The 27719-nt window shown below is 38.2% G+C and overlaps 1 protein-coding gene across 1 annotated transcript; it reads left to right on the top strand.

Moving 5' to 3' along the window:
- The first annotated feature begins 287 nt into the window (after positions 1 to 287).
- On the top strand, positions 288 to 27384 carry SKA2 (spindle and kinetochore associated complex subunit 2). The gene is made up of 4 exons (XM_037163743.2): positions 288 to 395; positions 14317 to 14403; positions 17339 to 17515; positions 26527 to 27384. Exons 1-4 carry the CDS (start codon positions 363 to 365, stop codon positions 26584 to 26586), a joined length of 357 nt encoding a protein of 118 aa, XP_037019638.2. The 5' UTR covers positions 288 to 362; the 3' UTR covers positions 26587 to 27384.
- The last annotated feature ends 335 nt before the right edge of the window (positions 27385 to 27719 follow it).

Genomic DNA, 27719 nt, shown 5'->3' with positions numbered 1-27719 from the left:
TCCCCTATGCCGTTTGTGAAAGCCTTTTTGTAATTGGTTGGCTCTTTTTCCCTTTGCACCAATCACAATCTTTACTTCTGAGCCCTAACTATGAAATTGAAAGTAGAGATGAGGGTGCAACCAATGGAAAAAAGTAAGAGTACAGCAGCCAATCTTTCTGAGGCGTTTTGTGTCTTTGCCCAACAGGAAAGCGTGTTTCAAGAGGAAAGGCGTTACCAAGCCGCCAATGGGCGGGCGCTGGTGAAGCCGAGGAGCCAATGAGTGCAAGATGTTGAGTGACAGCTGTCCAATAGGGACCCTCAGTGCTAGTATGGTTTGCGGCTTAAGCGGCGCCGCGGCCTGAGGAATGTCAACTATTCAACATGGAGGAGGAGGTCGATAAGCTGGAATTGATGGTGAGTGTAAAGTGAAGGAGATCTACTGGCTGGTTTATTTTTCCCCCAATGGCTTCCAAAGTGGGACACAATTTGGAGTCGCCGGAAACCCTGGGTGGCGGAGGCTGGACCAGATCTGAGTTCCCTCCCCCTGCACCAAAGGGAGTCGCCGCCGCCTGGTTTTTTAACCGCCGCGGGAGGGGGGGGTTACATCCGGGAAACTAGTGAGGGAAATGGCGGGAGATGCTGAGGGTGTGGGGCCATTGGGATTTTTTGTTCCTTGCCCTCACCTTTCCGCCCCTCATGGAGCTGTAGCTGGTGTAGACGTTTGTATTAACACCAAAAAGATATGGCTGGAATGGTCCCAAAACGCCCCAAGAAGGGAGAGGTCGTTCATACTCCAGAAAAAGGGGATGGAGGGTGGGATTGGGTGGGGATAAACGGAGTGTGGCGGATTGAAATCCCTTCGGAGTTTAGCTGTTCGCGTCCTCTAAGGCGGGCTTGAAAGTCTGAGAAAGGATGCTAGACTTGCGTGCTCAACTTCCTAGCGGCCAAGAAAGCCCCTAGACCAGTTCTTGTTGGGCCCCAAGGGGGCAGGCAGTCCTTGGTGGGGGAGCGAGCCACGGGCATCTGAATGCTGAGCTCCTTTCCTGGAGCAAGGGCGGGATTGGGACGAAGAAGGCACCCTGCTCTTGAGTTGCCTAGTTTCATTCATTGTGAAAGTAGGGGGCGGGGGGCGAATAACTGAAAAGGACTCCCGCTGCTGCCCGGCCTTCACGAGGGCGCCGAGCTGGAGAGCTGTCCTCCTTTTCTTCTATGGATCCTTCTCTCACTTGTCCTTTTTATTCCCTCCCTTCTGTCCCTAGGCTACTAGCTGCTAGCTTGATCGCCCGCGCTTTTTTCTTATCTTCTTAGTTCCCTGGTTTTACCTTCAGTCCTTTTAACCCCCTGCGTTGCCGGTTTTGTTTAATTGGGCTGGCTTCCTTAAACGTGGAATTTCGAGGACTCACTCGTCATTGAGTTCCTGTCGGTTTTTCGTTAAAGAAAAATAAGAGTAAGTAAAGAAGTCAGAATCTTCACCCGCAATCCGCCCCCCTTCCCCTTGCCATATCCAGGCAGTACGCCTTCGGTATTATTTGTGGCTGTGCTGCTCTCTCCAGGCTGAATCTTGGGTCACGTTAACATCTGCATGTGTGATGATCCTGAAAGAAACTGAATACCGACCTCGCCCCATTCCCACCCCCAGAAAATATGGGACCTTGATATAACTTATTTTTCTTCTGATGTATTAATGAATGGCAAATGCCTCATATACAAATTTGATTTGAACTTTCAGTTGTTCCTAGTATTTTGAGTTAATTTTCTTGGGGCGGGGTTAGAGGGGGGAGGGCATGTTTGGAGACAGGGAGGTAGAGAAATGGCAGAGAAGAATTTTCTGCAGCTTTCCAAACCTGTAATAATGAACTTTTAGTTCAAAGTTTTGTTATTTTTATAATTAATTGTCTTAACAAAAAAAGTTGAAGCATTGTAGTATTTTGATTCCATCAACAGGCATAAATGCTAATATTGTCTTGCCCTTCTCCCCCCATTCTGAATTCCTCCTTCCAGATCCATATTTCTGCCCAGTTGTGAGATTCAAAATGATACTAGTTTTGCTTTGAACAGTTCCCCCTCCCCGAAGTTGGCGGTTTCATTTTGAGGTACCAATTAAGTCTTTTCTGGACTTGGCAATATATTGAGTCGATATTCTGACAGGACTTTTGGTTTTAGATTGAGCGTATTTTAAGGGGAAAATGATTAAATGTACATCAGGAAAAGTAAGTTTTAAAAAATTATGAGGTAGCCAGACTCAAACTTTTAGATGTTTGAATGATGGGGTAGTTTTTAAAACAACCTTTTTAAGAGAGGAAAGAAGAAAGCAGGTCTTCTTAAATTCCTTGCACCGTGATCAGTTTAGTTTCTAAGATTCTAAAGGTAAATCATTTTCGGTACAAGCCTTCTGATTTTTAGTTGGAAGTATTCTAATATCTGAATTTTGTGGGCCAGGACTTGAGGTCAAGACACCTACGTCCCAGCTGTCCTGTATCTGAGTTCATTTCTTCTAGGCTCAATCCAACTAGTAGCTGAACTGGACTATTTAAGGGAAGGTTAATGAAAATAATGGAAAGTGTGTTTGCATCAATCAACATTACTAATAGAGGAAAAACCTTATTGTGTATTGTAATCTTTATTCCCTAACTTTTTTTTTTCCTTTAGTCAGGGGTATTTGTCTATTTCTGGGCTTACATCTGATTTTTGAATGGTTTCTTAGCATTCAGTTAGAAGGTTAGCATGTTAATTGGCTTGAATCCAAGGGAAACCTCGTAACTTACCATAAATCTTTACTTATTGGATATCCCTCTCCCCCATTATCCCATTATTATTTTTTCTGATTTTAAGTTTGAAAGAAAGGGAGATGATTTCCTCCTAAGAGGTTTTAGGGGATAACTGAAAATTTAAAATCCTCGTTCATAACACCCTTAGCCCTACTAGTTAGGTAGAGCTAAGGGTGTTATGTTTAGGACATTGATTCCCTGAAGTCTGTAACCTCTAGATAAAAAGCCCTAAGATGGGTAAGTGATTTTTGTATTGTAGTTTAAATGCCAGAGAGAGATTGGGTATCTGGATATTGGGAAACATCATTTTATTTTTTATTTTTCTTCTTTGATGTTCTTATTCAAAAGACTTGTTTTATATGGCAATCAATCATTATGGAGGAACTACCCAACCTATCTCAGCAGAACAGAAACATTTTTCGCAACTTTGCCTTGGTAGTAATTACAACCAGTTTTGTTAAAACCAATCCTAAGGTATTAACATTGCCCATGTTAGTAACTTGTCAAGCTTAGGACATATTTACAAAATTCCTTTCTATATCAATACGCATGTTTCTATTTCAATATTAATCATAGATTAGTCATCATAAAATACCACTTTGATATGGGAGTCCAATTCTTTTTTTTTTTACATTTATATAAATGTTTTTATTTTTTGCATGTCTTCTGTGCAAAATGGCAATTCTTCCTTAAATTCTTTTCTCACTGAGGCTTCAACTGATGCAAGATGCTTTTGTGTTCCTTTCTTCACCCTACTGCTAACGAGTGCTCTGACTTTATTGCACTACTGTACTTTACACTAGCAGTGCAATAGTATTGTCAAAGCATCTGAAAGCAGGATCCACACCAGAATTTTGACTCTTGCCTTACATCTTCAGTATCTGTGAGTAATTCACTGAAATCTTTGTTGCTGAAAACTTTTTTTATTATAAAAAATTTTACTATCAAAAGTATTTTTAAAAGTTGTAATTTGAAAAAATGTTTTTAGCTAATTAAAAACTCACTGTTGTAATGCATTATGAGACACATTAAGAGAATAATTTTTATAGCTAAATTTGTTATGGCTAATTTAAATGAGTAGTACTTTATAATTTGCTTCTCTCTCTGACAGATTTGAATAGGCTTTGGCAAATCTCAGGTTTTATTTGAATTTTAAGATGAATTAGTTAGTGATGAAAACAATGTCAGTTGTATATTTACTATGATAACTTGCTCCACATCTAAATTTGTGTATTGTGTAGTAAATGCTTAAATTTAAAACTTAATAATGCTTGATTTAAAGTACTTTTTTAAAAACAAATTATGAGGTATAAAGTGTGAATCCAGCACTATATTTTGTAATCAGTTTTATTAAGCTACAGTTTACATACACTAAAACTCACCCATTTTAGATGTACAAAGTTGATGAGTTTTGACAAATATGTACACTCATGTAACCACCATCCTGGCCATGATATAGAACATTTTCATCAGCTTAAGAAAGTTTCCTTATGCCCTTTTGCAGTCAGCCTCTTCCTCCTAAATTCCCTGACAACCACTGAATTTCATGTGAATGGAATTACATACAGCACGTGGTCTTTGTGTCTGGTTTCTTATAATTAACATAATACTTTTGAGATCTGTCCATGTTACATGTATTAGTAGTTGGACCATTTTTATTGCTGAGTAGTATTCCTTTGTACAGAATATCATGAATTATTTATTCATTCACGAGATTATCAATTTTGGGTTGTTGCCAGTGTTTACCTATTATGAACAAGTTGTTATAAACATTTTATTATAAGTCTTTATGTGGACATAATGTTTTTGTTTCTCTTGGATGGCATGATAAATGTACGCTTGATTGTTACTGTAGACCAGGGGTGTCCAAACTTTTGGCATCTCTGTGCCACACTGGAAGAAGAGTTGTCTTAGGCCACACATTAAATGCATTGTGACATGTAATCACAAAAAAATCTCAAAATGTTTTAAGTAAATTTACAGTTTTGTGTTGGGCCTCATTCATAGCCATCCTGGAGTGCATGTGGGCAGGGTGGGAGGGTTTCACAGGTTGAACACCCCTGAGTAGACAATAAGAGCGTAGGGGAGTCTTCCCCCACTGGCCAAGGTGGTGGCAGGGAAGGATCTTACACTGAGCATGCCAAAAGCTAGAAAGGTAATTAATTGGTTAGGAGAACAAAGCCCTCCCCTCCCTATCCCTGTAAAGAACCATTTGTGGGTTAGAGAAGGAAGATGAGATGGTCTTAGGGCAGGGAGTCCACCATTCTCCCAGGTCTTGTGCACCTGAGTAAGTCTCTTTCTTTTTGCACCAGCACCTGCCTCATGAGTTGCGCTTTTGTGGCAGCAGGCAGCCCAACCTCCATTTTTGTTCTGTTACGTGACCCTCTAAGAAACTTTTGAAATCTCTTCCAAAACTATGCATTAGGGTTTCAGATTCTTCATGTCCTCACCAACACTTCATATTGTCAGTCTTCTTCATTTTAGCCATTCTCATAGGTGTGTAGTTATGTCTTATAGTTTCATTTTGCATTTCCTTAATGGCTGATGATATTGAATATCTTTTCATGTGCTTATTTGCGATTGGTACATCTTCTTTAATGAAGTGTCAGATCTTTTGCCAGTAGGATATGAAAGGCCATGAATATGAGCTTATTTAAAAATCAAGTGGGAAATTTTTTTTCTTTCTTGGAGCAAAGTAAAAAGTTTTAAAGAAAGCAAAATATCTTACCTTTGTTAGCCAAACATAATACAAAATTTTAATATTAAGAATATCCCAGATAGCCCTGACCCATGTGGCTCAGCTGGTTGGGCATCGTCCTGCAAAGCCATAGTTTGCTGGTTTGATTCCTGGTTAGGGGCACATTCCCAGGTTGTGGGTTCATTTCCCCATTGTGGTGGGGAGGGGTTGTGCAAGAGACAACCAGTTGATGTTTTACATATCAATGTTTCTCTTCCTCTTTCTCCCTCCCTCCCCCTCTATCAAAAAATAAGTAAATAAAATCTTTAAGAAAAAAATTATCTCAGATAAATATATATTTTTTATTTTAAAAGGTTATACTATTTCTCTTTATTTTTTATCCTTACCCAAGGGCATGCTTTTTGATTGTGGATTTTTTAATATAAATGATTGTTATTTTTAAGCCATTGAGTTTCTTGGCATTGTGTGCCACAATTTTGAAGTATGTTGGCTTAATCTAGGCTGCTGTTGAATTTCAAAACTTACTTAATCCATTTACTAGTATATTGGCTAATCCATTCTCAGTGGTATAGTCTAATTATATAGTAATATTAGCTCATGAATGAAGGAAACATTGTCCATCCTGACTGTTACTGAGTGACCAAGGGCAAAGCATGTAAAGATATGCTTCTGCACCAATTCTCTTTCTGGAGCTAAGTTGGATAACATTGAGAGCCCTCAATTTAGGGTTGCTAGGATTAGTAAATAAGAATGTAAGATGCCCAGTGAAACTTGAATTTCAGATAAGCAATGTATACTTTTTAAAGTATAAGTATGTCCAAATAATGCATGGGACATTTTATACTAATTTTTTCTTTAAAGAAAAAAATTTTATATTGTATTTCTTTCCTTAACCAGTTAGTTCCCTTATATCCTGCCCGCCTACCCCGCCCCCTGCAATCACTGTTGTCCATGAGTCCTTTTTCTTTTTTGCTCCTCATTCTATTCCCTAACCTCCCTCTCCCCTTACCTTCTTACACCACACACATGAATAAATTGAAAATGGATTAAAGATTTAAATGTTAGACCCCAAACCATAAAATCATAGAAAACATAGGTGGCAAAATCTTGGACATTGCTCATAGCAATATTTTATTGGCTATATCTCCCCCAGGGAAACAAAAAATAAACAAATGGGACTACATCAAACTAAAAAGTTTTGCACAGCAAAGGAAAACATCAATAAAATAAAAAGACAGCCCACAGAATGGGAGAACATATTCACTGACTGATACATTTGGTAAGGGATTAATATTCCAAATTTATAAAGAACTTACAAAACTCAACACCAAAAAACCAACTCAATTAAAAAATGGGCAAAGGACCTGAACAGATACTTCTCCAAAGAGGACATACAGATGGCCAATATGAAAAGATGCTCAACATCAGTAGTAATCAGAGAAATGCAAATTAAAACCACAACGAGCTATCACCCCACACCTATCAGAATGGCCATCATCAATAAATCAACAACAAACAAGTGCTGGTGAGGACGTGGAGAAAGGGGAACCTTGTGCACTGCTGCTGGGAATGCGGACTGGTGCAGCTGCTGTGGAAAGAAGTATGAAGATAATTCAAAAAATTAAAAATGGATCTGTCTTTTGATTCAGCAATCCCACTTCTGGAAACATATCCAAAGGAACCCAAAACACTAATTCAAAAGAACATAAGCACCCTTATATTTATTGCAGCTTTATTTACAATCACCAAGACATAGAAGCAGCCCAAATGTCCATCAGTAGATGAGTGGATAAAACAACTATAGGACATTTACACAATGGAAAATGGAATACTACTTGGCTGTAAAAAAGAAAAATTTTACCCTTTGCAACAGTATGGATGGAACTGGAAAACACTATGCAAAGTGCAATAAGCTAGTAAGAAAAAAAACAGATACCACATGATTTCACTTGTATATGGAATCTAATTAACAAACTGAACTAACAAGCAAAAAAGAGACTCATAGATATACTAATTCTTTTCATTGTTTATCTTAGATTCAAATTTAGCTGGGTGTCCTGTATTTTATGTTTCAACCCTACATCAAATGCCCTGTCAGAATGTGTTTTCATGTAGTTACTCAGGGTACATTAAATTGTGATGCTTTATCTATTTATTGATCAAATAATTACCAGCTAGGACCTCTTTTACCTATTGTGTATGAGGAGCTGTGGTAAACAAAGTTATATGTAAACAAGCAAAACAAACACATAAGTCACAAAAATTTTATATGAAGAAAAAGTATAGTGTGCTGTGTCTTTGAACAAATATATGAAATATTAGTCTTTTATAGTCTCTTAGCACATAAACAATAGATGCAAATAAATGTTTACACTGGGTGAGTGGGAGGGGGTAGAAGTTAACTTTAAAAAAAGATTCCTCCCTTACTATTGAATGGCATGTTTATTATAAAGACTTAGAAATCCTGCTTAACAAAAGAAAAGGCATATTCAAGTACTCAGATAGAACTAAAATTTTCAGGAAAACAGATTTTTTTAGTGATTTTATATATCTCCTAGCCTGATTCCAGATGACCCGGCAATATCGACTTGACTACTTTAAAACTCTTTCCTAGATACTTCCTGTTCAGACATTTAATTTTCATTTTATTCTCTGAGGACTAACTCAATTTTTTTCATGGACTCAGATAAGTTGTAAAAGGGAGTGGACAGTGAACAGTATCTGCCTTTTTTTGTACCCAGCAATATTCTTAGCATTTGTTTTTCAAAAGCAATTGCACATTTTCTGAATGACAAAAAGACACCATCTCTTGGTACTTACTGTACTTTCTAGTTTTTCCTCTCCATCTTTAGGAGTACAGAGGTTCAGCTTATTTGGCAGTCTGCTTTGTTACCTTATCATTGACACTAAGACAGAAGTTACATTTCTCTTAAAGTGATGGTTTTTATTTTATTTTTCTTGAGACTATGGATCCTTAGAGGAGCTCCATCTCATTAGAAAAGTATATATGGATACATAAAATTGCTAATTATTAGCTAAGGTTTATAGATTTTGGCCCTCTATAAGATCATGTGTCCCTTGCTAAGAACATCTGCTATTTAGAGGTTGAACTGTTTTGAAATTAAGTGACTATATATCACTCATCTTTTTTTTTTTTAAAAGATTTTCTTTCTTTATTTTTAGAGAGAGGGGAAAGGAAGAAGAAAGAGAGGGAAATAAATATCAGTGTGTGGTTTCCTCTCATGTGCCCTGTACTAGGGACTGGGCCTGCAATCCAGGCATGTGCCCTGGTTGGGAATCAAACTGGTGTGACCCTTTGATTTGCAGGCTCACGTTCAATCCACTGAGCTACACCAGCCAGGACCACATCAATTACCTTGCATCCTTTTTAGTATTTGCATGAGTTATAATTGCTGTCAAAGATATACTTCCTCAAGGTTTTATCAAGTTTTTGTTTCAAGTATGTGCACTATTATAATTATGTTCTGCAATTTAGGAATGTAGCTGTTTTGTCATATTTGATGACATATTCTAACTTTATACTCTGGAGACTGAGATTATATACATATTGTACAATATGTATATAATCTCAGTATATAGTATATATTGTATATAGAATATTATACAATAGTCTATATACATTACACAATATAATATTTGAGCATCTGCTGCTTGCCAGACACTATTAGAGATTAGTGATTTTAAAAAATAGCCTGACATATTTGGGACAGTGAAAGTCAGTGAGGCGGAGGTACAAAATGTGAAGCTTCAGTGGAGAGAATATTTAATGTCATCTTGTGAAGAATCATATTAAAAGTTGGAGTGGCATTGGGAAGCCCTAATAATCTTTAAATGAAGGATGACTTAGTAGAGAATGTACTTATGCTTTTAAAAAATTGCTCTAAGCCCTGCCTGGTGTGACTTAGTGGGTTGAGCATGAGCTTGGGAACCAAAGAGTCAGCAGTTTAATTCCCAGTCCAGGCTCATGGCTGGGTTGCAGGCTAGGTCCTCAGTAAGGGATGAGTGAGCAGCAACCACACATTGATGTTTCTCTTCCTCTCTTTCTCCATCCCTTCCCCTCTGTCCAGATATAAATAAATATATCTTTTAAAAATTTTATTCATTTATCTTTAGAAAGGAAGGGAAGAAGACAGGGAGAGAAATATCAACATATGGTTGCTTCTTATGCATTCCTTGCTGGGAACTGGCCCCTGCTGAGAACTGGCCTGCAACCCAGGCATGTGCCCTGACTGGGAATCAAACCGCAATCTTTTGGTTCGCAGGCCCGTGCTCAATCCAATGAGCTACACCAGCCAGGGCTAAATAATCTTTTAAAAATTACTTTAGATAGTCATTATGCATGCAGTATATATTTATTATAATTTAATTAGAAGACAGATGCAAAAAGAAAAAAGAGATCCTGCAACTCCATGACTATTAAGACTGCTGTAACCCTGACTGGTGTGTCTTGGTTGGGCATCATCCTGTCCTGCAAAGTGAAAGATTGCTGGTTTGATTCCAGGCTGGGGCGCATGCCTGGATTGCCGCCTGGTCTCATGCCTGTCTCTTGGTTGGGGTACAAGTGAGATGCAACCAATCAATGTTTCTCTCACACATTGGTGGTGTTTCTCTCTCTTTCTCCCTCCCTTTCCCTCTCTAAAAATAAATAATAAATAAAATCTTTTTATAAAAAGACTATGCTGTATATTTTAGATTTTTTTGTAAATCTTTTAAAAAATTCATTTATTTTTAGAGAGAGGGGATAGGAGGGAGAAAGATGGGGAGAAACATCAATGTGTGGTTGCCTCCTGAATCCCCCCTACTGGAGACCTGGCTTGCAACTCAGGCTTGTGCTCTGAGAGTCTGTCCCTATAGTCCATTAGGTGTCTAAAGCGCAATTAACATAAATAACTTAGGATCCTGAAAGTTTTTAAAAAATTTAATAGACTACTTAAACTAGTAAAACCAGTCTTACAGGCAGGAGCTCATGTGCACTACCCTAACAATTGTTTCATAAATGCCTGCAAATTAGGAACTGATGAACCTGGAGCTTGTGCCTACTGTGTTCTGCTTTGATGTTGCTATATGCCTGAAACAACATGCCTGTAACCTGGTGTGGGTGCATATTATCGACCATTTGGTTAAGACAAGCATAAACGTGTACTTATTCTATCTGGAAAAGAGTGGATAATAGTCAACACTCCAGCAGAAATATACAAAAACAATTGTGATTGTGTAGATATTAGAAGTGGCCTTCAACTTGTAGGGAACTTAAAATATTTATTCTTAAAACAGGCATTAAGGGTGGTTGGGTTCCCTGGCTGTTTGTTGTTTCAAATGGATGAAAGTTCTTTTTGTCTATGTATTGCCTTTTATCATTGAGCATTAGGCTGTTTATTATATAAACTAGGGATACAAACATGAAAGATCAAGCTCTTGCCAGCAAGAAATTTGAAGTCAACTGGTGGATGTATCATGCAAATAAATGATTATAATATATTACATGAAATGGTTGTCACAAGTGTATGTCCATGGTATATAGTCTTATAAGTCAGCTGGTCAACTGCTTGGCTAGCCACCTGCTGAGCAGCCTGGCATCAAGGAATGGACAAGAGTCACACACAGTAACTATTCTATTCACTCAGCTTTTATTGAATGCAAGTTCACTCAAAGTAGAGCATCAACATACGTTAATATCCTACTCACACTAACAATCTAAGAGGAATATAACACACAGAACAATCAATGGGGGATAATGAACTCGAGTCCCACAGTGTCAGTCTGCAGGTCTGGTAGACAGCACAGTGGGCAAAGGAGTTTTCAGTGTCTTGCAAGGAAGGATCTCCAGAACCAGGTGGGCAGCAGGGCAGACCAAGTCCTTGGCCCAGCAGGGCAGAGCCTCTGGTAGCAATGCCAAGGGAGATCAGCGTGGCATGGAGCAGCACTCTAGTGTGTGGAGCTCAGCTGTCTTAGCAGTGGTCTGGAGCCTGCCTCAGTTACACCTGGAACGTGGTGTGCTCCACCCTTCTGGGTCTCTTGATAGGTGTCTTGACACCCCTGATGGCAAGTGGGGAATTTTCCCAGGAGCCTATCTGTGGGTGGGACATGGCTGTTCTGTTTGGCTCCCTTAATGACAAGTGGAGAATTTCCCCAGGAGCCTGTGAGTGGTCCCCCTCTGCACATGGGGCTGTTCTGATTATGTGTGCAGATATCTTAGGTGTGTCTCCTTGCCAGATGTGTCTAGTGTGACTTAGGTAGTTTCACTCTTGAACCAAAGTGTCCTGGCTGACTGGCAGCCATCTCGATTAACATAAATGACTCCATTTTGTTTTATATACTTTGTTTTCTTAACTACCATTTTATTGGTCTACTCTCTGCAGTGGTAGGCTGGAGCCTTGAACAAAATAAAATGTGAGTTAATAAAGGTATTTTTAATCTGCATTGGAGATAGAGAAGAATGGGTGCTTTAAGATTCTTTGGTTAGTAATATAGCTAACCTACATCTAGGAGTATTAAGATACCTAATTCTCTCTTAAAACAATGTTTCTATGGTAAACACATTTCTAACCCTGGCTGAGTCCAGAATATACCTCTACTAACTCTTCTCACTATAGACAAGACCATCATATTTTCCCCCCTAATTTTCCTGTGGTTTGATGCTATAGAGACAAGCTCTCTCACAAGAGGATGTTGGGAGCTTTAAGAGCACCAGTCCTTTTGAAAGGCAACACTACTGTAGCAGTGAAACTATGGGTTGTTTGTAAAAAAGGAGGTGTTTTTAAATTGGACTGTCATTATATTTTTTCTTGTTGCCAAATAGTTGTGTGGTATGTAAAACAGCATGTCATTTACTTAAAGTCTTTAACTGGTCACAATAAAGATTAGTATAACAGAATATTATACATTTATTAAATATGTAGTATGCTTTCTAAAAATCAAAGTTATTTCCTAAACTATTTCTTTTCCTAGTCCCAGTCTGCTTCCAAAGATGTCAAATTAGTAGAGTGTTATTTGACTGTCCTTAGGGATTTAACATTGATTTCCATGCACTTTTCCCAGCTAAATTGCATACTTTATTTATTACTCTTAGGACTGGTATAAAACTTTTCTCCTTTTATTACTGATTTTGAAGAAAAATGATTTCTGAAATATGAACTTGGACTTTATGTCTCAGACTTTAAAAAATTCTCTAGTTTTACTTATAACATTCTAATGCTCCTAAAAATAAGAGAGCTAAAGTTAACTAAACAGCAACCTCACTGTTTACAGGTCTCTAAGAAGCTAATTTATAACTGAGGAAGGCTGTGAATGAAGCTTGTCATTGTCCCTTTGTTCCTTAATTAGACATTAATGAGTTTTGGAGACTATGATAATTGGTCAGTAAATTTCCTACCTGTAACTAAGAAATTTCCTGGCTGGTATAGCTCAGTGGATTGAGCATGGGCCTGTGAAGCAAAGAGTCACTGGTTTAATTCCCAGTCAGGGTACATGTCTGGGTTGTAGGCCAGGTCCCTAGTGGGGGACATATGAGAGGCAACCACACACTGATGTTTCTCTCCCTCTCTTTCTCCTTCCCTTCCCCTCTCTCTAAGAATAAATAAATAAAATATTTAAAAAATTCCTATTTATCATCAGATCCTAGAATCCTACTGATACTGTCTCTGCTGTGTAAATAGCTCTGAGTGGTGCAACATTGTTTGTAGGGTTTTGGTGTTTGAGAAGAGCAGTGGGCAGGCTACAGAAACCATGTAGCTGAAACTGAAGCAACAACCGTCTTTGTTCAGGAAGAAAAGAAATAGAAACTAGTTTTCATATAAAACATTAAAATCTGACATCCAGATGTCAAAAATGTAACATTAGAAGAAAGAAAATTTTAATATATTAGAAGAAGATGGTGTTTTTTTTTTAAGCTTTTATTCTTTCCACTAAGGGTTCAGAATGTGAAGAACCAATTTTAAGGTCAGACCTTAGCTTCATAGTAAGGTCTGAACTCGTTCCCCAGAGCAGTCTCCTAGGCTGTAGTCTACAAATACAGGCAATTTCCCTGAGGAAATCATCTTTTGCCTTCTGTAATAAACTCAGATGTTTCCTTGATAAAGTCAAGGCAGTCCCTGCTTTAAGATCATGCATGTAAAAGATGCACAGTTTCCAAAAGTGAAGAATAACTTATAGATTAACCGCATTCAGACATAAGCTACTTCTAACACTGTGTTCGATATCCTTTCCAACTTTTCTATATGTACACACATGTATATTTTAGGCCTGTGGCAGATTTCCCCTTTTTTCCCTTGCAGATAAAGGTTCCATGCTAGGACCTTGGTTCAATAAATTGGGGTTATTCAGACTGTTATTTCTGTGGTGTATGTAGCTTCCCTTGTATAATTTGTGACTCTAAGCTCTCTAATTTTGGTCTGTGTGGCATATCTCTGTAGTTTTTGTGGTTAATGGGGTTGCAGATAATGGAAACTAAATATCCCTGAAAAGAAATTTGTTCTGTGTTTTAACTTGAAACCACATACCAGTGATAGAAAACCACTGCCTAAGTGATGAGCGTGTCAGTGACCCTAAGGAATTCTCAAAGACATTGTTAGTTCTTGTATTAATGTATGACAGTAGCATCTTGGTATCTATATATTGGCACAAAATCTAACAGATTTTAGCATTTCAAAATGCTAACCAATGTTTCAAATTTTAATAGAACCTCAATATTATAGACCATGGAGGTTTTTATTTCCTTTTTTCAAAATGAGTTGTATATCACATTAGTAAAATACTAAAAAATATAAAGAGAAAAGAAAGAATGGTTGCAATATTGTATTTATTAATATGCCTTTTGGTTCATAAAGTAATGATTTGTGCTGATTTTTAGTTCCAGAAAGCTGACTCTGACCTGGATTACATTCAATACAGGCTGGAATATGAAATCAAGACTAATCATCCTGATTCAGTGGGCAAGGTAATCTGCAAAATTAGTGTCTTTTTAACAGAATTTTTTTTTAAAGATTTTATTTATTTATCTTTAGAGGGGAAGGGAAGGAGAGAGGGAGGGAAACATCAATGTATGGTTGCCTTTCATGCATCCCCTGCTGGGAACTGGCCTGCAGGGAACCAGCCTGCAACCCAGGCATGTGCCCTGACTGGGAATCGAACCGCGATTGTCTGGTTCGCAGGCCCGCGCTCAATCCACTGAGCTACACCAGCCAGGGCTTAACAGAATATTATATTAAAAGATTTTCTGATAGTATTTCTAGTAATAGTGATTACAACAATTACAGTGTCAAGTACTAAATTTATAGAATCTTAAAATCTTTTTTATGTTGGAAACCTGGTCACAGGATACTAGAACATAATATTGTACCCATAGTCAAGAAAATTGTGGCTACTTTTTTTTTAACCCTTAAAAATAATTATGGAGTCAGGTGACATGAACCATTGTGGAAGCCTCTGACATTGAGAGAATATAGCTAACTACAGTAGGGCAGTCCTTAAGTAAGAGGGAAGAGATCCACGCAGTAATGATAGTCTCTGAAGATGATGATATACTGTTACATTTGTTATGTGAACTGTGATTTTTACGTATATGTATGTACTTAGTTATTCTAAGCTTAGGTTGATTTAGAAATACTTTCTCTGTTTATATGAAATAACTACTTGTACACATGCCTATGGAGATGAAAGCAAACAGGTGGTGTGTTTTTTTTTTAAGATTTTATTTATTTTTAAAGAGAGGGGAAGGGAGGGAGAAAAGAGAGGGAGAGAAACATTAATGTGTGGTTGCCTCTCATGCACTCCCCACTGGGGGCCTGGCCCAAAACCCAGGCATGTGCCCTGACTCGGAATCAAATTGGTGACCCTTTGGTTTATAAGGCTGGCACTCAATCCATTGAGCCACACCAGCCAGGGATGAAAGCAAACAGTTTTTAACATTGTCTGTTAACATTTACTTACCACTTGAATTATTAATGTTTATTTTTGATAGCACTTACCAGAAGACAAGAAATATCATATTTGACAGTTTTTTAAAAAATTTATACAATTAAAAATTTTTGATTGAGTTGAAGTACAAATTAAAATAACATTTTGTATAAAATTGGTAAAGCATTTTGAAGGTTTAGTTTTTACTGAACATTCTAGTTCCTTACTAGGACTATTCTAGCTCCTTAACTAACTTAGCTTTTACTTTGTTTTTCTCCTGTTTTCTCTGAAGAACAGCCAACCAATTCTGGTCTAGTGGTACCACCAAATGACTGGCCAAAGGACTGATCTGAGTCAGTGTATTTCAAGTACTATGTGAAAGGCATTTCATATGGTGCTCCCACTTTTCCTCCACTTTCCATCTCTCAGTTTTGTTCCACTTCCAGTTTTTTTTCTCTTCTATACTTGTTTTAAAAAAGCTTTATTGAGGCCTGGCTGGTGTAGCTCAGTGGATTGAGCACAGGCCTGCGAACCAGAGGATCATAGTTCAATTCCCAGTCAGGGCATATTCCTGGGTTGCAGACCGGTTTCCCTGCAGGCCAGTTCCCAGCAGGGGATGCATGAAGGGCAACCATACATTAATGTTTCTCTCCCTCTCTCCTTCCCCTCTAAAGATAAATAAATTAATAAAATCTTCAAAAAAATAATTTGGCAAAGAATACTAGTCTGTGGGTATGTTAAACTGAGGATTTATATTATAGGACCTCAAAGGTTAGTGGCAAGTGGAGTGAGAAAAATGAAACTGGTTTTGAAGTGACAACAGAGTCAAGAGAAGGAGTTAATTTTTTCCCTCAGTGTTGGGAAGACGTATGTATTTGAAGTCTGTTCAAAGGGTATTGAAAAGGTTATTGAAATAATAGGAAAGTTAAGATTATGGAGAATATGAGAAGAAACAACAATAACAGTGGTAGTATTAGGGGGTTGAATATGGATAAGAGCATCCATAGATGTTTTCATTTTGGGAACCAATGCCAGGAAGGTGGAGTTTTTACTGGATGTTTTCTGCCTTCTCAGTAAAGTAGCTGATAAGGTCCTAAGGCAGGAAGGAGTAGATGGAAACTGATGGAGTAGAGGAAGTTTGGGATAGCTCGTTTTGAAGGGTTTGCTAAGGAACTATTAGGGAATGAAAGGAATTATCAAGTAGCAGAAAGGACCCAGTTAAAATGAAATGTCTTTTATGGAATAGTGGTTATATTCCAAAAGAATTTGAAAAACCAATTTAATATATAAATGTAGTTGCTTGAGTTGGCATGAATTTTATATAGTGAAGTCAATGAATTGGCATTTATATACACTTTAGCCCCATGGCAGTCATGCTTAAGAGTTTTGTAAGTGGTTTCAAGTTGTCTTATTCTTTAACAACAAATTAATATAGTCCTTTAATCATCTTCCGAATAGCTTTTAGAATTGTATTTTAGAAATACTATGTAATTAACCGTTGTGAACTATGTATCAAATATTATGCATTTAAAGTGAACTTATTTGCTGTTTAATAATGCTTTTTCTGGGCTATTTCTATACATAGGCTTTATTATTTTTTTATTTTTATTTTTCAATTATAGTTGACATTTGGTATTATTTTATATTAGTTTCAGGTGTACAATGTAGTGGTTAGATGATTATATAATTTACAATAAGTCTAGTACCCCCTGACACCATGCACAGTTATTACAATATTATTGACTATATTCCCTGTGCTGTACTTCTGTACCTCGGCTTTAAAATCCTTACAACTAGAATTTAGGTCTTCTCCTTCCCTCTGTTGTCCCCTTCCCCATCTTTGTCACACAATTGCATAATAAAATACAGTGTTTGATTAAGTGGATGGTAGAATGTATTGTATGTATTTCAATTTTTAAAGAAACTTAGTTTTTTATTTCCACAATTTACTATATTTAATTTTTTTCCTGTTGTAGAAAAATCCAGTTACCCTTTTACAGGAATTGTCAGCAATAAAGTCTCGGTATCAAACTTTGCATGCACGCATTAAGTCCATCGCTGATGAGCAGAAAGAGACTAAGAACCGCATTTGTGCTGCTTTCAGTAAGACTGTGGCCACAGTACAAGAACTGCAAAAGCAAACAGACCTAGAGGTAATGCTTTCCGTTGACATTTGAGTTTTAAAGTTTTTATTCTGATTGTTGCTTTCAAAGATGAATCCTCAGTAACTTTCATTTTCAAGTTTGTCAGTTAGTTTGAACTGATGATAGAAATGAGATTTTCTTGATTCCCTTTTAATTTATTATCTCCTTTTATTCTAAAATGAGCGTGTGGACATGGTGTGGTTGATGAGGAGGTATACTATTTTTGATTATGTAGTCATGGCAGAAAAGGAAGTAATACTTCTTAAATCTACCAGCTCTGTTGATTCCATAAGAACTAGTGAGACTGAGAAATCTGGAAAGCATCTATAACAGTGATTTTTTTTAGTTCCCTATTCCTTCAGTTGGCTTGGTGATCTTAGATAAGCCTGGCCTCCTCTCTCCCTCCATTCTCCATCCTCCTCTCCTCACTTAGTGTAAAATTCCTTACAATTGTGAGCCTCTATCACTGATTTATAAAACTCTTGACATATGTCACAGTAAAAAAAGAGAAATGTGAGTTACTGACCTAGATACTAAAATCTTGAACAGTCAACTGAAGGATTTGGTAGTGTTTTTTTATTTACTATTACGGCAAAGTTAAGAGCTTTCGAAAGAAAAGATAGACTATGTGTAGGCGGAATTATAGAGTAGTGCTTAATTATCTGGACAAAAGATGGCCAACATGTTCTGTCTCAGGTGCCCACTACAGTCAATTCACTGATAACAGCTGCTTAGAGTGCTATAGTAAGTAGCCGTCTCGGCGTGGCACAAAACCTATCTGCTGTGGGCATGCTACTAGCGGCAGTATCACAGTGTTTATTTGCCAACTCGGGACTAAATTATGTTGTAAGATACTGGACATATGGGCTTGTAGGTAGAGTAAATCTCAAAGGTTGATTACCCAGGTCAGTTTTATCAAGAATTCTTTATATTGCCAGTGAAAATAATACTTGATTTAAAAAGATAAAATTATACCTTAGATGCTTCTGTTATGTCATGGGGAGATGAATAGAGAGGGAGGGAAAAGCAATTAAAAAGGGCACAGAGGGAATAGGAATAGGAATTTAAAACAGTAAAGGTGACCCTGGCTGGGTGGGTAGCACAGCTGGTTGAAGCGTTGTCCCGATGCCCCAAAGTTGCAGGTTCCATCTCCTGTCAGGGCACATACAAGAATCAGCCAGTGAGTGCATGAGTGAGTGGAATAATGAACCAATCTCTCTCCCTCTGTCTCTCCCCCTCCCCCTTCCTCCCTCTATCTAAAGTCAATAAATAAAAATTTAAAAAGAAAAAAAACAACAGTGAGGGTGGTATCACATGCTAATACATAGAATGTAAAAAGTATGTATATAACTTTTCATATGTACAACTCAAATCACATATTCTTTATTGTGTATGTTTGGAGCCTGACAGTAGAAGCACATATACTTGTTCTAAGGACATATCGAAGAAAGATTAGGTGTGGTCCTGACATATCATTATATACACACACACAAATAATCCACACATTTATTGAAGAACAGAATAAATTTGGGTGAGTGAACAAAGAGTAGAAAAATGATATTCTGCATATTTCCTAAAAATTCTTCACACTTGATCCTATGAAGAGATGGTATATTTCTTTTTTTTTAATTAATTTATTTATTTTATTGATTATGCCATTACAGTTGTTCTATTCCCCCCTTCATTCCCCTCCACCCTACCCCCCATCCCCACCATTACCCCCCCCTTTAGTTTATGACCATGTGTCTCAAGTTCTTTAGATTCTATATTTCCCATAGTATTCTTGCTCCCCACCATCTATTTTCTATCTACTGTCTATGCTACTTATTTTCTGTACCTTCACCCCCCTTCTCCTTCTCCCACTTCCCTGTTGCTAACCCTCCTTGAGATCTTTTCTATGTTTCCACTCCTGATCCTTTAGTTTGCTTTAGCTGTCCTTTTAGTTTGCTTTTGTTTTAGGTGTGGTTAATAACTGTGAGTTTGCTGTCCTTTCACTGTTCATGTTTTTTTAACTTCTTTTTCTTAGATAAGTCCTTTTAACATTTCATATAATAAGGGCTTGGTGATGATGAACTCCTTGAATTTGATCTTATCTGAGAAGCACTTTATCTGCCCTTCCATTCTAAATGAAGGTTTTGCTGGATAGAGCAATCTTGGTTGTAGGTCTTTGGATTTCATGATTTGGAATACCTCTTTCCAGCCCCTTCTTGCCTGTAAGGTCTCTTTTGAGAAATCTGCTGACAGTCTGATGGGGACTCCTTTGTAGGTGACTGTCCTCTTAGCTCTTGCTGCTTCTAGGATTCTCTCCTTCCTTTTAATCTTGGCTAATGTAATTATGATGTGCCTTGGTGTGTTCCTTCTTGGGTCCAACTTTTTTGGGACTCTCTGAGCTTTCTGGATTTTCTGGAAGTCTATTTCCTTTGCCAGATTGGGGAAATTCTCCTTTATTATTTGTTCAAATAAGTTTTCCACTGGTGGCTGTTCCTTTCCCCCTTCTGGTACCCCTATAATTCGGATGTTGGAGCGTTTAAAGATGTCCTGGAGGTTCCTAAGACTCTCCTCATTTCTTTGAATTCTTGCTTCTTGACTCTTTTCTGTTTGGCCATTATTTGCTTTCTTCTGGTCCACTCCATTGATTTGAGCCCCATTTTCCTTTTCATCGCTATTGGTTTCCTGTGCATTTCCATTCATTTCAATTAGTTTCGCCTTCATATGTTTCTCTAATTTGTGGCTATAATCAACCAGTTCTGTGAGGATCCTGATCACCAGCGTTTTAAACTGTGCATCTGAGAGTTTTGCTATTTCTTCATTGCTTAGATTTATAGGCTCTGGGGCTTTGAGATCTTCTTGAGCCATTTTTGGTCTGTTCTGGCCCTTTAAGTGTGAGGAGCGGCACCTTGGACTCCCAGGTCGCTGGGTTATGACGCTGTATGTGGAGGTGTGGTCAGAGTGGGGAAATGGCGGCACCCTCCGCTGCCGCTCACCACTGGGGCCTGCTGGCTCTCGTCCATTCGCCCACTCCCTCGCTTGTCTATCCACGCACAAATGCATGACCATAGTCAACCTGTAGCCCTGCTCCCTTGCTGTTTCTCCGCGGTCACTCGCTGAGTTGCCCACCAGGTTGCCCTGCGCCTGGAGTCCGTGCGCCTGAGTCCGTCTGACCGAGTTTTCCTGTGCAACCCCGCTCCTCCAGCTGCTGGTTTCGCCCCTCTTACCGGTCAGGCTGAAGAATTTGTTGTTATCAGACTTTCGAAAAGTTCCATTTTCTGTGTTCTGGCTGTGTTTTTTGTTGCTAATATTTAGTTGTCTCTAAACTTGGTTGTGTGAGAAAGCACGGCGTATCCACCTATGCCTCCATCTTGGCGGAAGTCTCAGAGCTGTATAGAGATGGTATATTTCTGACTGAGATTACAAAGTGGTCCAGAAAAATAGTTAGATAGTGATAGGGGATTTCAATCATCTGAATATCTGTAAAGCTCTTCATTCAGTTAAAAGAAGAAGTATCGCCCTGGCTGGTGTAGCTCAGTGGATTGAGTGCGGGCCTGCGAACCACAGGATCACGGTTCGATTCCCAGTCAGGGCACATTGCCTGGGTTGCAGGCCATTTCCCAGCAGGGGTGTGCAAAAGGCAACCGTACATTGATATTTCTCTCCCTCTCTCCTTCCCCCTTCCCCTCTAAAGATAAATAAACAAAATCTTTAAAAAAAAAAAAGAAGTATCTAAAATGAGCAATAATTATATCAAAGGTAGAAAGCTAAGGGAGTTTCATGTTGGATTAGGCAATGACAAACAAGGAAAGGTGACTTAATGATAGTTATAAAGTTTGAAAAAGGAGATCGTATTTTAGAATCAGCGCTGGCCAAATTGGGAAATGTTGGATAACTGGGTCTTGTAGTTACTACTTTAAAAATGAGGTAGTAGTAGAAAGTTCAGAGAAAACTGTTGCAATTGAAATATGGAAGAAAAGGGAATGGCATCTGTAGAGACTTGTATAACCAAGAATAGTTCTGTGAGCCTACAGTTTAAAGGACATGCAAGGCAGACCTTGTAAAGGAATTTCGAGTATAAAAAGAGGTGTATCGGTGATAGGGACAGAACTATGAGACTAGTCAAGAAGCCAAAGACCAGAGTGAGCTGAGGCTTCTGAAGTTTAAAATAGCCAAAAGGGTATTTAAAATGATTTTGGGAACATGAAGAATGAGAAAGGGATAAGTATACTTAAGGCAAATGCTGTTTTGTTCATAAACAACAGAAAGTTATCTAGCCCTGGCCGTGTAGCTCAGTTGGTTAGAGAATTGTCCCAATGTGCCAAGATTGCTGTTTGATTCCTGGTCAGAGCACATACAAGAAATCAACCAATGAATGCGTTAAAAAGTGTAGCAACAAATTTATGTTTCTCTTTTCCTTCACCTCTCTAAAATCAATACAAAATAAATTTTAAAAAGTTGTCTATAAACAAAATCAAGACTATAACATTTATCAAGGTTTTTCATTTGGAAGGATAGAAAATATGTTTGAATTGATATTATTCAAAAAGAGCATTTGAATTAATAATATTAAATTATAAATAGGGAGATAAGAACAGCAGAGGTAGAATGGAATACATATTAATTTTATGTTTTTAGTTGGTATTAAGTCCTTGAGGTTTAAATATGTATATGAGGTTTAAAAAATTATGAAAGTGACCACCAAACACACTAAGATTAAACTTGTACTAAAATAAAAAATAGCAAAGCAACCCCCAAAACAAAAAATTGCAATAAACAGAAAATAAAAAAGCATTGAAAGTTATGTGGTATTTCACTGATGCTGCAAAACATTTGTGCTCAAGAAGAAAAATTTCTAAAAATCTTAAACTGGTTAATTTGTAGAAAAATTCTTTGAAGATTTATTAAACAGATGGTTTGAAATCTCTTGAACAGTGATCAGAAAGAAGAACATGGACTCGTGAGAGCAAAGTCTTGCCATAATAATACTATTTTCCTGTTTTTGAGATAGTGCAGGGAAATTCCCTTAACTATTTCAGTTACAGTAAGGTGTATGACTGTTTTTCATTTAGTCCATGCGAATTTCGGGCAAATGTTGGCTTGATCAGCCAAACTAACTGGGCCATTCAATAGCCAAATGTGGCTATATAAATTAAAATTAATTAAATAAAGTGAAGAATTCAGTTCGTTATCTACTGAATAGGACAGGGCAGATATGGAATATTCCCAGCATCACAGACAGTTCTGTGGGACAGCACTGCCCTAGAGATTCTAATTCTGTAGTTCTGTGGGGTCTTCTAGATTTGGCAGTGCCTGTGGAGATGGCCTAAAGTAGTCCCCTTATCCACAGTTTTGCTTTCCCCAGTTTGTTACCTGTGGTCCAAAAATATCAAGTGGAAAATTCTAGAAATAAACAATTCATAAATTTTAAATTTCAAGCTGTTCTGACTAATGTGATGAAATCTTGAGCAGTCCCATTCTACTTTGCCCAGGGATGGAAGCCACAGCGTATCCACGCTCTACATGCTACTTGCCCACTTATTCATCCCTTTTTAGCTGTCTCAGTTGTCAGACTGGCTGTCCCAAGCTGGCAATCCTTGTGTTCAAGTCACCCTTGTTTTATAACACTTAATGCAAGAGTAGTGATGCTGGCAATTTGGACATGCCAAAGAGAAGCTGTAAAGTGCTTCCTTTAAGTGCAAGGAGTGAGTATAATTACAATAAGGTATTTTGAGATAGACCACATTCATATAACTTTAATTATAGTATATTAATTTTTCTATTGCATTATTGGTTATTATTAATTTCTTACTGTGTCTTATTTACAAATTAAGCTTTATCATAGATATATATGTATAGGAAACAACATAGCATATATAGGGTTCAGAACTATTTCTAGTTTCAGGCATCCATTATCTTGGGACTACTGTATATATTTAGGCAGATTTGCAACTATTGGAGAGACTCTTTAGGTTCTACCTCCTATTATTTCCCCACATAATACTTTGTTTTAGCCAGCCTGTTTGCTGGTGCCGTGTGAAAATCCTTTACCAGTGCCCTTCAGCTCCCCTTTTTCCCTTTGCTTTTGCTCCTACCTGCTTTTGTGAATACTGTTTGCTGGTTGTTTTCTCCACATCTGTTCTTCCTTCCTGCCTTACAGAGTACCGATTTTCTTGAGGTGTGCACTATTCCTCACAGCCTCAGGCCTGAGGTATATAAAGTCAGCACTATCCTCAGCATCAGTGTGTGCCTGACTGGCAAGGGGAATGGATTTTCCTTTAACTAAACTTGATTCAGGAATGGGTTTTTAACTGAAATGACTTGTGAGGAGGAGAAGTCTGGAAGTGGGAAGTGAGGAAGAGTTTTCTCGCTGCTGAGAGCATCCTGGGAAGAGAAAACTTTTCTTCTAAACATTTTATATAGGTGTAATGCCCAGCACTGCTAGATCTAATTTCCTGTCAGCTCAAGGATAAAGCCACCATCAAGGATATAAGAACCATGAAGTGGAAAAAAGAGTTAATATTCCTAAGCTGCTGAATAAACCAGCCCTGCAGTCTGCCCCTTCTGTATTTATTTTGCAAAGATAATATTTTCTTATCATTTACCCATTTTGAAATGTATTTCTGTTACTTGCAGCTCAAAGTATCTTAATTATCCTTCAAAATTTAGCCCAAGTTTCTACTTCTGAGGAAACTTCCAGTTTATTTTTGTTCATATTTCTTTATCAAAATAACTTTTACAATGTGGCATGCAAACATGACTTCTTTGGTTCTGTTAAATTACAGTCCTTAAATTGTTTGATTTCCTGGTCTTCTTTCTTCAATTTAATTGCAAGTTCTTTGGAAGTTCAAACATCAAAGTACTTTGTATATAGATAGCCAGATAATCTACTTTTTCTGCTTCCCTAAATTTGTGACCACATACGTGATATGAGTTTATGGAAACACATTTATTGGTGTGATAAAGAAGCTAACAATTAGGACTTCCAGCCAAGATGGAGGCGTAGGTAGACACCCTGTGCCTCCTCGCACAGCCAAAGGAAGGACAATTTAAAAACAAAAAACAACCAGAACTGACAGAAAATTGAACTGTATGGAAGTTTGACAACCAAGGAGTTAAAGAAGACACATTTATCCAGATCGGTAGGAGGGGTGGAGTTGGGCAGCTGGGGTGGAGAGGACTCATGGCAAGGCAGAGGCTAGCAGACCTGCTGAGGCCGCAGCTGGTGGACCCAGCAAGGGAGCAGATTGTGGAGGGGCGCGGCCCACAAGGCAGCTGGTGGACCGGGGATCCCACATTCACGTGCAGATAAACCAGGGGAAACTGGGGAGCGAGACAGACCGCACAACCCAGAGTCCCAGCTTGGGGAAATAAAGCCTCAAAAACACCAATTGAAAACACCTGTGGGGGTTGAGGTGCCAGGAGAAACTCCCAGCTTCACAGGAGAGCTCCTTGGAGAGACCCACAGGGGCCTAGGATGTACACAAGCCCACTCACCCGGGAACCAGCATGAGAAGGGCCCAATTTGCTTGTGGGAGGCAGGGGAAGTGACTGAAATCCCACAGAGAGCAGAGTAAGCACCATTGTTCCCTCTAGGACCACTTCCCCACATACAGTGTCACAACCCAGTGATGTGGTTTACCCTGCCCAGGTCAGTACCTAAGGCTCTGCCTCTCACTATGTAACAGGCACACTGAGACAAAAAAAAAAAAAAAAGTGGCCCAAATGAAAGAACAGATCAAAGCTCCAGAAAAAAATACAACTAAGTGACGAAGAGGTAGCCAACCTATCACAGTTCAAAACACTGGTGATCAGGATGCTCACAGAATTGATTGAATTTGGTGGCAAGTTAGATGAAAAAATGAAGGCTACACTAAGTGAAATGAAGCAAAATGCACAGGGAACCAATAGTGATGGGATGGAAACTAGGACTGAAATCAATGGTGTGGACCCAAAGGAAGAAAGAAACATCCAATTAGAAAAGGATGAAGAAACAAGAGTTCAAAAAAGTGAGGAGAGGCTTAGGAACCTCCAGGACATCTTTAAACGTTCCAATATCCAAATTATAGGGGTACCAGAAGGAGAAGAGGAAGAGCAACAAGTGGAAAACTTATTTGAACAAATAATAAAGGAGCACTTCCTCAATCTGGCAAAAGAAATAGACTTCCAAGAAGTCCAGGAAGCTCAGAGAGTCCCAAAGAAGTTGGACCCAAGGAGGGACACACCAAGGCACATCATAATTACATTATCCAAGATTAAAGATAAGGAATCTTAAAAGCAGCAAGACAGAAGGAGTGAGTTACCTACAAAGGAATGCCTATCAGACTGTCAGCTGATTTCTCAACAAAAGAGACCTTGTAGGCAAGAAGGGGCTGGAAAGAATTCCAAGTCATGAAAGGCAAGGACCTACAGCCAAGATTGTTCAGTCCAGCAGATCTTTCATTTAGAATGCAAGGGCAGATCAGGTGCTTCTCAGATAAGGTCAAGTTAAAGGAGTTCATCATCATCAAACCCTTATTATATGAAATGTTAAAGGGACTTATCTAAGAAAAAGAAGATAAAAAACACGTATAGTAAAATGAGAGCAAACTCACAATGATTAATAGCCATACCTAAAAAACAAAAACAAATTAAGCAAACAACTAGAACAGGAACAGAACCACAGAAATGGAGATCACATGGAGGGTTAACAACAGGGTAGTGGCGGGGGGGGGGGAAGAGGGGGAAAAGGTACAGAGAATAAGTAGATGGTACTTAGAAAATAGACAGGGGGAGGGTAAGAATAGTATGGGAAATGTAGAAGCCAAAGAACATAGGTGTATGACACACAGACATGAACTAAGGGGGGAAATGTGGGTGGGATGGGGTATTCAGGGTGGAGGGCAGTGAAGGGAAAATGGGATAACAGCATAATCAATAAAATACATTAAAAAAAGTTAACAATTAACAGTCTGTAAAGTTTTTTTTTAAATTGAAGTATGTTTGCAGCCTTTAAGGTTTTTGAAATAAAGACTTTGTTATTTGTTTTCTAGCTGTCACCACTGACTGAAGAAGAGAAAACCGCAGTACAACAATTAAAATCTCACGTCTGACTTATGAAGAATGGACTTGCAGAGGGGAACTCTAATAGAGAAGAGATCAATTCCAGAGAGATTTAGGAAGGTGTCTTGTTAACACTTGGTCACCAGAGGTGGGGGGTATGGTGAAGGAGAAGAGTTGGCCTGGGTGACTAGAAACTGATCCCTTTCACAAGAGAAGGGAATCTCTTCTCTTAAGATTAATATCTGCCTAAGAAGGGCAGATATTAAATTTCAGCCAAAAGGATGGAATAGGAATAAAGAGATTTAAACAATATATGTATGAACACACACTTAGTTTTGCAATTTCATGCAGGAAAGTGTTAATGCTATATTGCTTCTGTTTTTGTATAATCAGGGTAACACCGATGTTCTGGCCTATCATAAGGAATGTTTATGTACTATCAGTCAGTCAAATATGAATAAGCATGATTTAAAAGATAGAAAATATTTGCATTGTTCTATATTATGTATATTATAGAATTTATTTTTGAAAAATTTGATTGAAGATGTGGTCTCATTATCAGTGAGACTGCTATGTGACCTAGTCTCCCATAAAACCTAACTTTTGTAGTAAGCTAGTTTTTCTTTGAGAGTCTTACTTTTATTTTTGTCCTGTTCCTTCTGTTTGCTAATGTTGAGCAGCATGAGTTCTGCTTTCAAATGCTCTTTTAGGCTATTCCTATTGTATTTCAATATGACCTTTGTTCTCCTTTAGCCTGTATTACTGTAATTGTTCATTTTATGTGAAAGCTAAGAAATGAAATCATAAGAGCCCTGGCGACTCCTACTTGCCAGTTTTGTGTGTATGTATTTCCTTATTTATTTATTTATTGGGGGGGGGCATCAATTGGTTGCCTCCTGCACATGCCCTCACCAGAGACTGAACCCACAACCCAGACATGTACCCTGACCAGGATTTGAAGTGGCCTCCCTTCTCATTGAAGAATGATGCCCAAACAACACCAGTCAGGGCTCCTTATCTTTTAAAATAACTTGACAAGGCAATTGTCCATAGTAGGGATAGATCTTGATACAAATGTTAATCACAGGTATTTATAATAGCAATACACACATCTGGCTAATAGCAGGCAAATAAGAAAGTAAATCATAGTGTATCTATGCAGTAAGAGGTCAGAGTTGTCTAT

Source organism: Artibeus jamaicensis, unplaced genomic scaffold (genome assembly GCF_021234435.1).
Source record: "Artibeus jamaicensis isolate MK-2021 breed Jamaican fruit bat unplaced genomic scaffold, CSHL_Jam_final contig_1998, whole genome shotgun sequence".
Lineage (NCBI taxonomy): Eukaryota > Metazoa > Chordata > Mammalia > Chiroptera > Phyllostomidae > Artibeus > Artibeus jamaicensis.
The sequence above is the reverse complement of the archived record's forward strand: the minus strand, read 5'-3'. Positions and strand labels throughout refer to the sequence as shown.

Coding starts and splice junctions, on each gene's coding strand:
- SKA2 (XM_037163743.2), top strand. CDS start 363: ATGGAGGAGGAGGTCGATAAGCTGGAATTGATG. Junction 396..14,316: donor TCGATAAGCTGGAATTGATG/GTGAGTGTAAAG, acceptor GCTGATTTTTAG/TTCCAGAAAGCTGACTCTGA. Junction 17,516..26,526: donor AAAAGCAAACAGACCTAGAG/GTAATGCTTTCC, acceptor TTTGTTTTCTAG/CTGTCACCACTGACTGAAGA.